Raw genomic sequence first — 12,517 nt, 5'->3', positions numbered from 1 at the left:
TGCCCCCCCACCTCCCACTCCTCCCTCCTCGCGTTTTCCCCCTTCGTCCTCCCCCCTCACCCGACCCGGGCGGCGGAGCGCGCACGGCCGCCCGCACGCGCCAGAGTGTATCTGGGCTCGTCGCTCGCTGCTCCCACCAACCACCGCCTTCGGCCGCCTTGCGCGCCCGCCAGCCAGTACGCACTCGCTCTGGGGCGCCTCCTCGCACAGTCCCCCACTTCCCCTTGGCCCCTGTCAAGCCAGCTCTACCGCGGGCCCTCACGCGTACCTTCGGCAGCGAGAGCCCAAGCCTCCTCCTCCACCTCCTCTCCTCTCCTCCCCCCTTCCCCGCCCCCACTGCCACCAACCGCCGCCACTGCCGCCGCCGCCTCCTCCTCCGCCGGCCCCCCCCCACAAACCCTCCACCCCTCGCGCGTGCGCCTCCCACAATCCCCCCGCGGGACTGTTCCATTCCTGTCGGCTGCAGAAGCGGGGGAGAAAACGACAGGCGAAGACGGCAGAGATTGCCGTTAGGACAGGAGTTACCCCGAGTGGCGGATAGACACTTATGACTACTTACCTCGCTGGCCGCGGCGCCGCGACGCCGCGGCTCCCTTCCCCTGCCTCGTCCTGGCCGCAGTGAGCTGGTTGGGGGCGGCGTAGCGCCCCTCCGCTGGCCGGTGGTTGGAGGCCGCGGCGGCTGCGCGTTGAGCAGCTTCCTGCCGTACGACCCGAGCTAGAGTCTCTGCTGCGGGACGATCGCCGAGCAGCCAACGCTTGACAGTGTCTGCGGTTTACCGGGTCGGGAGAGCTGGTCCGCGACTCTCGGTGAGGAAGTGAACCGCCACGGGGGTTGTACCCATGAGGGAAAGGAGCGGGACTCCCAGCCTCCATGAGGTAGGGAGTGAGGACAGTAGGGCCGGCAACCCTCCTAGGGGGCTTCCCTTCGGGCTCAGTGTTGCGGACCTAGGACCCAAGAAGGAACCGGCTCAGTGGTCGGCTTTTTCTTTCTTCCTTTTTTTTTTTAAAACCCAGCTTAGATTTTCGAATTTCACACCACTGTCTGTACGCGATGATGTTTTTGTGCACTTTTACACAGACCTCGTGGATGGATGATGCATTTTCAACCTCATTAGGCAGCCTTATGTTAGAGGATAAGGACACCATATATTTCAAGTTCAGGTTTGGACTCGATCTCCCGTGTCTTGTGTGTCCTTCAGAAAGTTCTTCTTAGTTCCTTATCAACAAGAAACGAAAAACTGAACATAAAAATTAGTTAACTCCAAATCTGCCTTCAGGGTTGGTGTGTAGTAAAATAATAAAATATGTGTAAAGTAGAATTAGCTCCTAGGCACAGGGAAAGTGCAGAGAGTTAATGTTATCGTTCACAGTACTCTTGATGTTGATAAAGTTTGTGGGTGTAATTGGTAGTTTGTGTTCTATTCTTCCAAATCGTTGGTAAAACAGTGCAAAACTAGGTCTGTCAGATTTCCGTGGTTACTGATACTTGTTTCACAAAACTCTGCATGAACATTTACTTTTTCTTGATGATTGAATTCAGGAGAACTATGGACTATTAAAATCCACAGATAATTCCAAAGCTTTCTTCTATTCTAGTAATCGTTAGTTTCACCCAGTGGGTAAACTGAATAAATTAGGTGAGGGATCCACTTGGGTTTCCCTTTTCCTTCACATCTGTGGACTTGTAGGGATTTGGGAATAGTTTGAAAATCACTGTACTAGCTTAATCTCAAAGGCCTATTCAAGCTCTAAAGTTCAAGTAGACACTCCTAAATTTCCCCCTTAACATATTATATTTCAAAATATGGATCAGGTTTTATTTGTTTGCTTTTTTTTTTAAAGGGAAATCCGCCTTAATTACCTCACTATATATTTGCTTTTCCTAACCTTAAGTCCCAACTTTTTCATGGAGCCATTTAGGAGCCATTGATCTTTTTTTTTATTGTGTCATGTATGCAGGTGTGTTACCCTACCAAGAACACTTTTAATTTGAGGTCAGGGACTATGTAACGTTTCTTTTATATTCTTTTGTAGTCTAGTGCAAAGCAAGTCATGGAAATGTTGAAATGAATGTTAGATACTTAAAATATGAGAAGAGAAAGAGAATTAACATTTGTGGAATACCATGCCAAGAGAACTTGTGTTCCTGTTTAATCCTTATACAACACTTTGAAATAGATCATCTTACCCCCATTTTACAGATGAGAAGGCTGAGTCTCAAAGAAGTTGGGTAACTGTTTTTAGACTTCAATTTGCCTGTCTCTTAAAAACTTAACTTTTTTCACTATACCACATTGCCTTCATAGTAAATTTCTCATTAGCAACATAATTGCGTATGCTAAAAAGAAAAAACACCTTTAATGGAATTCCACTACACTTGTATATAAAGAAAGTTACTTACAGTCTCTGTCTTTAACTAGCTTTGGGTAACTGCACTGATTCATGAATTGTCAGCTAACTATAGACAAATAAGATCGTATTCAGTTCTTTTATGCTCCAGTGCCTACCAGAGACTAAAATATATTAAGTGCTCAATAAAATGACCTTATTGAATGAATGAACCCTGAATTATTTGAACCAAGGATGGTATGGAAAACAGAATAATGGTTCCTCTCCAAAGATGTCCGTGTCCTAATCCCTGGAACCAGTAAACACATTATGTTACATGGCAGAAGGAAATTAAGGTTACTAATCAGCTAACCTGAAAATAGGGAGATTATCCTGAATTATCTTGTAGACCCACTGTAATTACAAGAGTTCTTTAAAGGTGGAAGAGGGAGACCAGAGACTCTGTCAGAGTGAGGCAGTAGGACATAGACTTGACCAACTGTTGTAGGCTTTGAAGATGAAAGGGCAACCTCTAAAACCTAGAGAAGTCAAGAAAACAGATTCTCTCTTAGAGCATCCAGAAAGAACACAGTCCTGCCGACACTTTGATTTTGGAATTCTAAACCACAGAACTCTAAGATGACAAATTTATGTTGTTTTATGACACCAAGTTTGTGGTAATTTGTTACAGCAGCAGTGCATGTTGGATCTGTTTCTTTTACTTTAACCTTTGTTTTCCGCTGTTGTTGTTCACTAAAAGGATACTGTCTATACATAATGGCCTGCCTCGGGGAACCGGCCCCAAATGCCTGAATGTTAAACCAAAGGGAAACATTTGGTTTGTTCAGGGAAACATCTGGCCCCTGTCCACCTGTGGATGGCTACAAGAAAGAAGAAATTAACACCTCCCCTCCCCGAGGCTGGCCATTCCAGGTGATATTTGCAAAACTTATGGCCTTTTTACTTCCTCATCTCCTCCCCTTCTCTGTGCTGTGAAAGAAACTGGCATCCAAACCCGGATAAGATAGTTATTTTGAGACTTTAGTCTGCCATCTTGGTCTGCCGGCTTTCCGAATAAAGTCATATTCCTTGCCTCAACACCTTGTCTCCGACTTGTTGACCTGTCATGCAGCGAGCAGAGCGAGCTTGGACTCCATTGCTGGGTCATTTGGTAAATCCACATTTAAACTTTTGAGGAAATACCAAACAGTTTTCCAAAGTGGCTGCACCATTTTACAATTCCAGCAGCAATGTATGAGGATTCCAATTTTTCTACATCCTCCCCATTACTTGTTATTGTCTGTTCTTTTTGATATTAGCTATCCTTGTGAGTGTGAAGTGGTATCATATTGTGTTTTTGATTTGCATTTTCCTAATGACTAATGGTGTTGAGCATCTTTTCATGTGCTTATTGGCCATTGTGTATCTTCTTTGGAGAAACTTTAAGTTCTTTGCCCATTTTTGAGTTACATTTTCTTTTTATTGTTGAGTTGTAAAGAGTTCTTTGTATAATATATTATGGATATAAGTTCTTTATTAGATATATAACTTGCAAATCTTTTCTGTCATTCTGTGGGTTGTCCTTTACTTTCTTTTTTTTTTTTTTGGCTACGCTGAGAGGCTTGCTGGATCTTAGTTACTCCACCAGGGATTGAACCAAGCCCTGGCTATGAAAGCACTGAGTCCTCACCACTGGACTGCCAGAGGATTTCCTGTCTTTTACTTTCTTGATGGTATCCTTTGAAGCAGAAATTTTTAATTTCGATGAAGTCCAAGTATCTATTTTTTTTATTTTTGTTACTTCTGGCATCATTAAGAAACCATTGCCTAATCCAAGGTCGTGGAGATTTATTCCTATATGTGTTCGAAGAGTTTCATAGTTTTAGCACTTTGATTTAGGTCTGTGATGTATTTTGAGTCAATTTTTGTGTGTGATGTGAGGTAGGGGTCCAATTTCATTCTTTTACTTGTAGATATTCTACTGTCCCAGCAACATTTCTTGAAAAGAAATGTGCTTTCTCCCATTGAATTTTCTTGGCACCCATGTTAAAAATCAACTGACTGTGATATAAGAGTTTATTACTGAATTCTCAACTCTGTTCCATTGATCTGTAGACATATGGGTCAGACATATATGATCTATAGGCATATGCTAATACCACACTGTCTTGATTTCTGTAGCTTTGTAAGTTTTGAAATCAGGAATGTGAGCCCTCCAACCTTGTTCTTTATTTTTCAAGGTTTTATATACTATTCTGAGTCCATTGCATTTTCATATGAATTTTGAGATCAGCTTGACAATTTCCATTAAAAGGGCTGCTGCGATTTTGTTAGATAATATTTGTTTAAAAAAGAAAGAAAGAAAGAACTGATGATGTTAGTAAGCTGTGTTGTCAATGAAACAGTGGTGTTATAGAATAACAAAATAGTTACTCTTGAAAAAATAAAATCTAAAAACGATAGGTGAGGGTTTCCCTGGTGGCGCAGTGGTTAAGAATCCGCCTGCCAACGCAGGGGACATGGGTTTGAGCCCTGGTCCGGGAAGATCCCACATGCCGTGGAGCAACTAAGCCCATGCGTCACAACTACTGAGCCTGCACTGTAGAGCCCACGAGCCACAACTACTGAAGCCCGTGTGCCACAACTATTGAAGCCCGTGCGCCTAGAGCCCATGCTCCGCAACAAGAGAAGCCGCCGCAGTGAGAAGCCCGCACACCACAACAAAGAGTAGCCCCCACTCTCAGCAACTAGAGAAAACCCACGTGCAGCAGTGAAGACCCAATGCAGCCAAAAATTAAATAAATAAATTTATTTTAAAAAAAGATAGATGATAGCTGAAGAGTATTGATGAGTAATATAAAGGACTTGTATGATGATTGCTTTGAGAAACTGAAGACATTTACCCTGGAAAAGAAAAAATAGGGGACATAACTACCTTCAGTTTATCACATGGAAGGTAGCTTGTAAAACCAAAGAGAAAGGCTGGGATAGTGAATGGAAGCTACAAGGAGACATTTCACCTCAGATTGTGAAAGAACTTTACATAAAAGCAGGACTGCTTTGTGAGTTCCCCATCAGTGGAAATGTTCAGGCACTTGATAATACAATATACACAGTGACTAATGGCAAAGGCTGCAGAGTCAAACATAGGTTTGAATTCCAGAACTGTCACTTTTAGGCTATATACCCTCGGGCAAGTTAGTCTGTCCATCCCTATTTTCACATGGATGTAATATCTACTTCATAGGATTGTGTTGTGAGACAGTGCCTATAAATTGCTTAATATAGAGCCTGTTTCTGAAAAATACTATTATTATTATTCAGATCATTGTAGCATTAATTCAGTTCTTGAACTAGATCACCTTAACCTGAAGAATTTGATTCTCCTCACACAATCTGTACACAAATGTTTCATTGCAGCTTATTCGTAATACCCAAAACCTGGAAACAGCCCAGATGTCCTTCAATGGATGAATGGTTAAACAAACAGGCACATTCATACCGTGGAATAGTACTCAGGATTAAAAGAAAAACTATTGATGCATGTAACACACAACCTAGATGAATTTCCAGAAAATTATGATGAATGGGAAAAGCTGATATTAAAAGGTTGCATACCATATGATTTCATTTATATAACATGCTTGAAATGAAAAAATTACAGAAATAGAGAACAGATTAGTGGTTGTCATGGGTTAAGGAATGGGAGGGTTGTGGGAGGGAAGTGCTGGAGGCTGTAGAAGGGCCACATGAGGGATCCTTAAAGTGATGGAAATGTTCTGTATTTTGACTGTATCAAGGTCAATATCCTGGTTGTGATATTGTACTATAGTTTTGCAAGATGTTACCATTGGAGGAAACTGGGTAAAGGATACATGGAACATGTATTATTTCTTTCACTTGCCTATGAATGTATAAATATCTCAATAGTAAATGTTTAATTTAAAAAATAATCTATAATTTTTGTGACCACTGAAGTGTTAGCATATAGCCTTTGGGATACCTTTCTAAGTTTGGTACAGGCTTTTTCTGACTTCCTTTTCAGTGTACACTTGGCCTATGTGACAGTACTTTTTTTTTTCTTTTTAAAGAAAGAGAGCTCTAACACTAGCCAGAAAGTTTTGTCAGAAGGGTGACAGAACTTTAAATACAATAGTGAGTAAATGTCCCTTACAAGTGTACCTGAAAACACTTCAAAGGGTTTAAAGACTAAGGAATTATTTGTCTCTGGGATTTGTTTTATCCACACTTTCTTTCTTTCTTTTTTAAGATTTATTTTTTATTTATTTATTTTTGGCTGCATTGGGTCTTAGTTGTGGCATGCGGGATCTTCGTTGCAGCGTGCGGGCTTCTCTCTAGTTGTGGCATGCAGGTTTTCTCTCTCTAGTTGTGGCGTGTGGGTTCCAGAGCGCATGGGCTCTGTAATTTGCAGCTCGCAGACTCTAGTTGAGGCACGCGGCATTAGTTGCCCCGCAGCACGTGGGATCTTAGTTCCCTGACCAGGGATCGGACCCGCATCCCCTGCCTTATAAGGCGAATTCTTTACCACTGGACCACCAGGGAAGTCCCTATCCACCCTTTAAACAAAGAATGACTGGGATTGGAGGGAGGACTCTGCTTCCTTGAAATAGTAGAAATAGACAACAGGTAGAGTCTCAGAATGATGACAGTTGAACAATATTAGAGAAGTGGGTTTTTTTGTTTTTTTTCGGTACGCGGGCCTCTCACTGTTGTGGCCTCTCCCGTTGCGGAGCACAGGCTCCGGATGCGCAGGCTCAGTGGCCATGGCTCACGGGCCCAGCTGCTCCACGGCATGTGGGATCCTCCCGGACCAGGGCACGAACCCGTGTCCCCTGCATCGGCAGGCGGACTCCCAACCACTGCGCCACCAGGGAAGCCCCAGCAGTCGGTTTTAATAGGAAACCTGTCCTTTATCTGCCTTCCAGTTACAATGTGGTTAACTTGTACTCTGCAAATCGACATTCAAAGGATATGAAAAAACTGAAAGGAGAAATCATTACTCAATTTTTTCATAGTATTAGTGGCTTTGAACCTTTTTCTTGCAGTGCCCTGATTTGTATATGTCTTGGAATGTAGAATGAGCAAATATTCCATTCTTCTGCTTTCATTTGGCCTGTCAATAGGATTTTTTTCTACTTACAGATATTTTAAAGAACATGGAAAATGTGGTTTAGTCTGGATTGTCTGCTTTGAGATCAGACTTTTGAGATTCACCCCCCCCTTTTTTCTTAAAGTATCTTCTGTTATTGTTATATAAGCCGTGTGTGTGTGTGTGTGTGTGTGTGTGTGTGTGTGTGTGTGTGTGTGTGTGTGTGTGTGTGTGTGTGTGTGTGTGTGTAATTTACCTTTAAAAGCAGTAGGAAAACATTGAAGGGTTTTAAGAGCCAGACTTCAGTGGAAAGGATGGATTGGAGAAGTTCAAGGATGGAGGCTAGTAGACCCAATGTTGTAATATGGATACAAGATGACAGGATACAAGATGGAAAGCTAGTCACATTTTCCTGACCAGCATTTCCCATAATCTCTAAAACATAGCCAGAGTAATGGCCTCAATGACCACAGGCATACCTGGAGGAAGAAGTGACCTCAGGACCATGTCACCCACTCTTTCTAGGACACTACCTCCCTCCAGAGCTGCAGCCCACAGCTGTCTCATAACAGTGGTTGTAACCAGGGCACATTGAGAAGATCTAGGGAGCAGGGTTGGGTAGGCCAGATCCTGTTGGAGTGGCATTGGGGTCTTGAGTAGTTCGGAAGTTGGGAAACTTGAGGTTAGGTAGAGGGCTTAGGGTTGGAAATCAGCTGATACAGAGGGTTAGAATTGGTATGAGAGTTAGCTGATCACGGATCGGGGAGGACAGTGTTGGAGGCAGGGAGTTGAAGTAATTGAAATAGGGGAGGATTGAGAAGAACTGGGGTTAAGAAAACTGAGCTGGTCAAAGATGGTGGTGTTGGGTACCAGGTGATGGTGGGTATAAGGTAGAGATCGATGCTGGGTAGTGTTGGGCACTGGGTGGTTGTGTCAGTCGTTGCCAAAACTACCTCCAGGTTCTGTGATTCCCTAGGAGGACTCAGAGGTCAGCACATAGTCCTACTTACAGCTATGATTTATTACAGCAAAAGGATACAGAGCAAAATCAGCACAGGGAAAAGGCACGTTGGGCAAAATCTGGAGGAAACCAGGTATAAGTTTCCAAGAGTCCTTTCCCAGTAGAATCACATTAGACACACTTGATTCCTTCAGCAAAAACTTGTGACAACAGGTGAAATGTTGCCACCCAGGGAAACTATCAACAGAGTCTCAGTGCCCACGGTTTCTATTGGGGCTGGTCATATAGTCATTATCAGCCTCGCATGTAGTAAATTTCCAGACTCTCAGAAGGAAAGCAGGTGTTTAATGTAAACCATGTTGTTTGTATAAATAGTTGAGGCACAGTGACCCACTCTTACCAGTTCTGGGAATGGTGGGAACTCTCCTGAAATCCAAGTTCTGAGACACCAGCTAAAGGGCAAACTTGCAACCAGGCCTTTCTAAGGACAGCAGTCTTAGACTTGCTCTGTTAGCTCTTCTCTGCACAGTTGGATTAGGCAGCAGGTGGTGGTGGTGGGCGTTGGACAGTGGTGGACAGCAGTAGAGGCAGTGTAAGGCAGAACAAAGGAGAACCGTTGAAGAACAGGGAACAGAGGGGACCTCAACCCTGCCTGTGGCCTAGTAGAATTCATCCTCACGCCTGGGCACATGCTCACAGTCGCCACCTTACTGCACAGCAGCAGCCCTTCCACTAGCAGCCAGGAGAATGTTATTAATAGTATTTTGCAACAAGGGAAGTTCCAAGGGTTCCAAGGCCAAGTAAATTGGATTAAAATGAAGTCTCTTAACTATAGTTTTCCCCAAAGCCTTTAAATTTGTGAATATGTGCATATATTATAATTATTCAAGAAGTGAATAACTATATAGCATTTTCAAATTTCTTTGGCCAGAGAACATTGGTGCATTTTAGGACTAGTTAGTATTCACCAAACTCATTTTGGGAACTGCTGCTCTAGAACTTTTGCTTTTCAAACACAGCAAAGGAGCCCTGCAATCCCACATGTAAATGTGAGGCAGGCCAGTAGAGACCATGCCAGTCTTGTTCACCACTGTGTAGTCTGTATAGTGTGGGCACGTGAAAACACAAAACACATTTTTGAATGACTGAATTAAGGAATGCTTTGCATCTTTATTAAAAAGTAAACTTGCCTTTTCCGCGCTACCCAGACGGGGTCTGTACGGCGTTGTTCTGGATTCCCTTGTAACTTAAAGGGAAACTTTCACAATGTCCAGAGCCCTTGATGTCCTGCAAATGAAGGAGAAGGATGTCCTCAAATTTCTTGTAGCTGGAACCCACTTAGGTGGCACCAACCTTGACTTCCAAATGGAACAGTACATCTACAAAAGGAACAGTGATGGCATCTACATCATAAATCTGAAGAGAACCTGAGAGAAGCTTCTCTTGGCAGCTGGTGCCATTGTTGCCATTGAAAACCCAGCTGATGTCAGTGTCATATCCTCCAGCAAGCTGTGCTGAAGTTTGCTGCTGTCACTGGAGCTACTCCTATTGCTGGCCGCTTCACTCCTGGAGGCTTCACTAACCAGATCCAGGCAGCCTTCCAGGAGCCGAGGCTTCTGGTTGGTTACTGATCCCAGGGCTGACCAGTCTCTCACAGAGGCCTTTTACATTAACCTGCCCACCATTACTCTGTGTAACACAGACTCTCCTCTGCGTTATGTGGACATTGCCATCCCATGCAACAACAAGGGAGCTCACTCAGTGAGTCTGATGTGAAGTTCTGCGCATGCGTGGCACCATTTCCCGTGAACACCCATGGGAGGTCATGCCTGATCTCTACTTCTACAGAGTTCCTGAAGAGATTGAAAAGGAAGAGCAGGTGGCAGCTGAGAAGACTGTGACCAAGGAGGAATTTCAGGGTGAATGGGCTGCTCCAGCTCCTGAGTTCACTGCTGCTCAACCTGAGGCGGCAGACTGGTCCGAAGGTGTGCAGGTGCTCCCTGTGCCTATTCAGCAGTTCCCTGCTGAAGACCGGAGTGCTCAGCCTGCCACTGAAGACTGGTTTGCAGCTCCCACTGCTCAGGCCACTGAATGAGTAGGAACAGCCACTGAGTGGTCTTAAGCTGTTCTTCCACAAACTCTTAAAATGGAAAGAGGTTGATGGGAAAATAAGCAGTTTCTAAAAGAAATAGTAAACTTGAAAACTAAAAGGAGATAGAATTCAGAGGAGTTTGTGTCATCTCTTAACCATACTATAAGCTCTGTTGGGTCAGGGACTGAACAGCTTTGTTCACCATCTTATTCACAGGCCCTGGCACATAATAGGTGCTCAGTAACTGTTGAATAAATGGGTGCGACTCTGTTGTTGTTGTTACTGTTGAATAAATGGGTGTAACACTGTTGTTGCTGCTGCTTTAAAGATTTTGGATGTAAGGTGAAAATTATTAGCCAAAATGAAGTAGGTGATTACCTGGAGATTTGATTTAGTTATGCTGTCTACTAGTGAATATTGAGAGTTGCATTTAAGTATTTTAAACATTTTTTAGCTCCCACATGATTAGGGTTTTTTAGTTAAATACTTCCAACATACAAATGAATAAATATAGCACACATGGTATAAAAATAATAAAGCAAATACTCATATCTATTATCCATCATTTGAAATAGATTATTACAATTCCTTTGTGTGACCTGCCCCAATCTTGTCCCTTTACCTCTTCCCTAAGGGTAAGCATTATTCTAAATGTGTGCTTATCATTCTCTTGCCTTTCTCTTTCAGTTTTATTACATATATGTGTATTCTCCAGATAATTAGGATTTAAGTTTTTGAGTTTCATATAAATTATATCATTCTGTATATTACAGTTTTCACTCAGCATTAGTTTTTGAGATCCATCTATGTCTTACATGTAACTGCAGTTTATTCTTTTTACTTTTGTATGGCATCTATTGCGTGACCGTATCTCCGTTTATCCACTCTTCTATCAATGGACATTTGGGCTTTTTACAGTTTCTGATAATTCATATTCTACTACTATGAACATTGTGATACATATTTCCCAGTGTACATGTATATGTGTTTTTCTAAAATAAATACGAAGGAGTAGAATACCTGGGCCATAGACATGTACCTTTTCAACTTTACAGATAATGTCAAATTTGTTTTCCAAGATATTTGTATTTATAATTCCATTGACAGTATAGGAAACTTCCCAGTGCTTCACAGCCTCTTTAACATTTGCTGTTGTCTTTTTCATTTTTCTCAATATGATGGTTGTGGATGATATCTCATTGTGGTTTTAATTTACATTTCCCTGATTTGTCATAAGGGTCGAACTCTTTCCATGGGTTTACTAGCCACTTGTGTTCCCTTTTCTGTGAAATATCTGTTCGTGTCTTCTGCTCATTTTTTAAATCAATTTAAAGGCATTATTTATTCTAGATACTAATCCGTTGTGCAAATATCTTTTCCCAGTTGTGGCTTACCTTTTCACTTTTTTTTAAAAGTGCAGGGATAATGCTGAAAGGAATGACAAGGCTTATCTCCAGCGTCCATAAGGTGAGTCCTGACTGACCTAAGTGCTTTGTGTAAACTGTCTTTAGGTGGATTTCTTTTCTGGATTGATTGTATCCAGAATAAAATGCTCTGGAGAACTTCAGCTGACTAGTTTTGCTCAAAAGAACAGTCACGGGCTTCCCTGGTGGCGCAGTGGTTGAGAGTCCGCCTGCCGATGCAGGGGACGCGGGTTCATGCCCCAGTCTGGGAAGATCCCACGTGCCGCGGAGTGGCTGGGCCCATGAGCCATGGCCGCTGAGCCTGAACATCCGGAGCCTGTGCTCCGCAACGGGAGAAACCACAACAGTGAGAGGCCCGCGTACCGCAAAAAAAAAAAAAAAAAAAGAACAGTCACAATTCCATTTCTCTGCCCATACACTTCACTCCCAACTGCCCTTTAAAAATCCAATAACAGGTCTTAGTAGAATAGTTGCGCTTGGGAATTTACCCTATCATAGGAGAACTGACTTTTTTTAAAGGAGATAAATAAGCTTAAGTGCAGTTGGGTCAATGATTATCATTATTCTCCATTTGGGTCAATGATTATCATCCCTTCATGAAG

At 42.8% G+C, this 12,517-nt stretch overlaps 1 protein-coding gene and 1 pseudogene across 2 annotated transcripts in view; both read left to right on the top strand.

Moving 5' to 3' along the window:
- The first annotated feature begins 531 nt into the window (after positions 1-531).
- Positions 532-12,517, top strand: part of DAP3 (death associated protein 3) — a 29,542-nt gene continuing 17,556 nt past the window's right edge. The window contains exons 1-2 of one of the 2 annotated variants that reach the window (XM_060136765.1): positions 532-807; positions 11,907-11,958. In XM_060136765.1, the coding sequence (XP_059992748.1) occupies positions 11,917-11,958 (42 nt within the window). In that variant the 5' untranslated portion in view covers positions 532-807; positions 11,907-11,916. Of the gene's footprint in view, positions 808-856; positions 877-11,906; positions 11,959-12,517 lie in introns of those variants that run through there. The other variant, XM_060136755.1, reaches the window with a different exon arrangement.
- On the top strand, positions 9,643-10,521 carry LOC132515927 (small ribosomal subunit protein uS2-like; annotated as a pseudogene).

The sequence above is a fragment of the Lagenorhynchus albirostris genome, chromosome 2 (assembly GCF_949774975.1).
Source record: "Lagenorhynchus albirostris chromosome 2, mLagAlb1.1, whole genome shotgun sequence".
Taxonomy (NCBI): domain Eukaryota; kingdom Metazoa; phylum Chordata; class Mammalia; order Artiodactyla; family Delphinidae; genus Lagenorhynchus; species Lagenorhynchus albirostris.
Note: the sequence above shows the minus strand (reverse complement) of the source record. Positions and strands in the feature narration are given on the sequence as shown.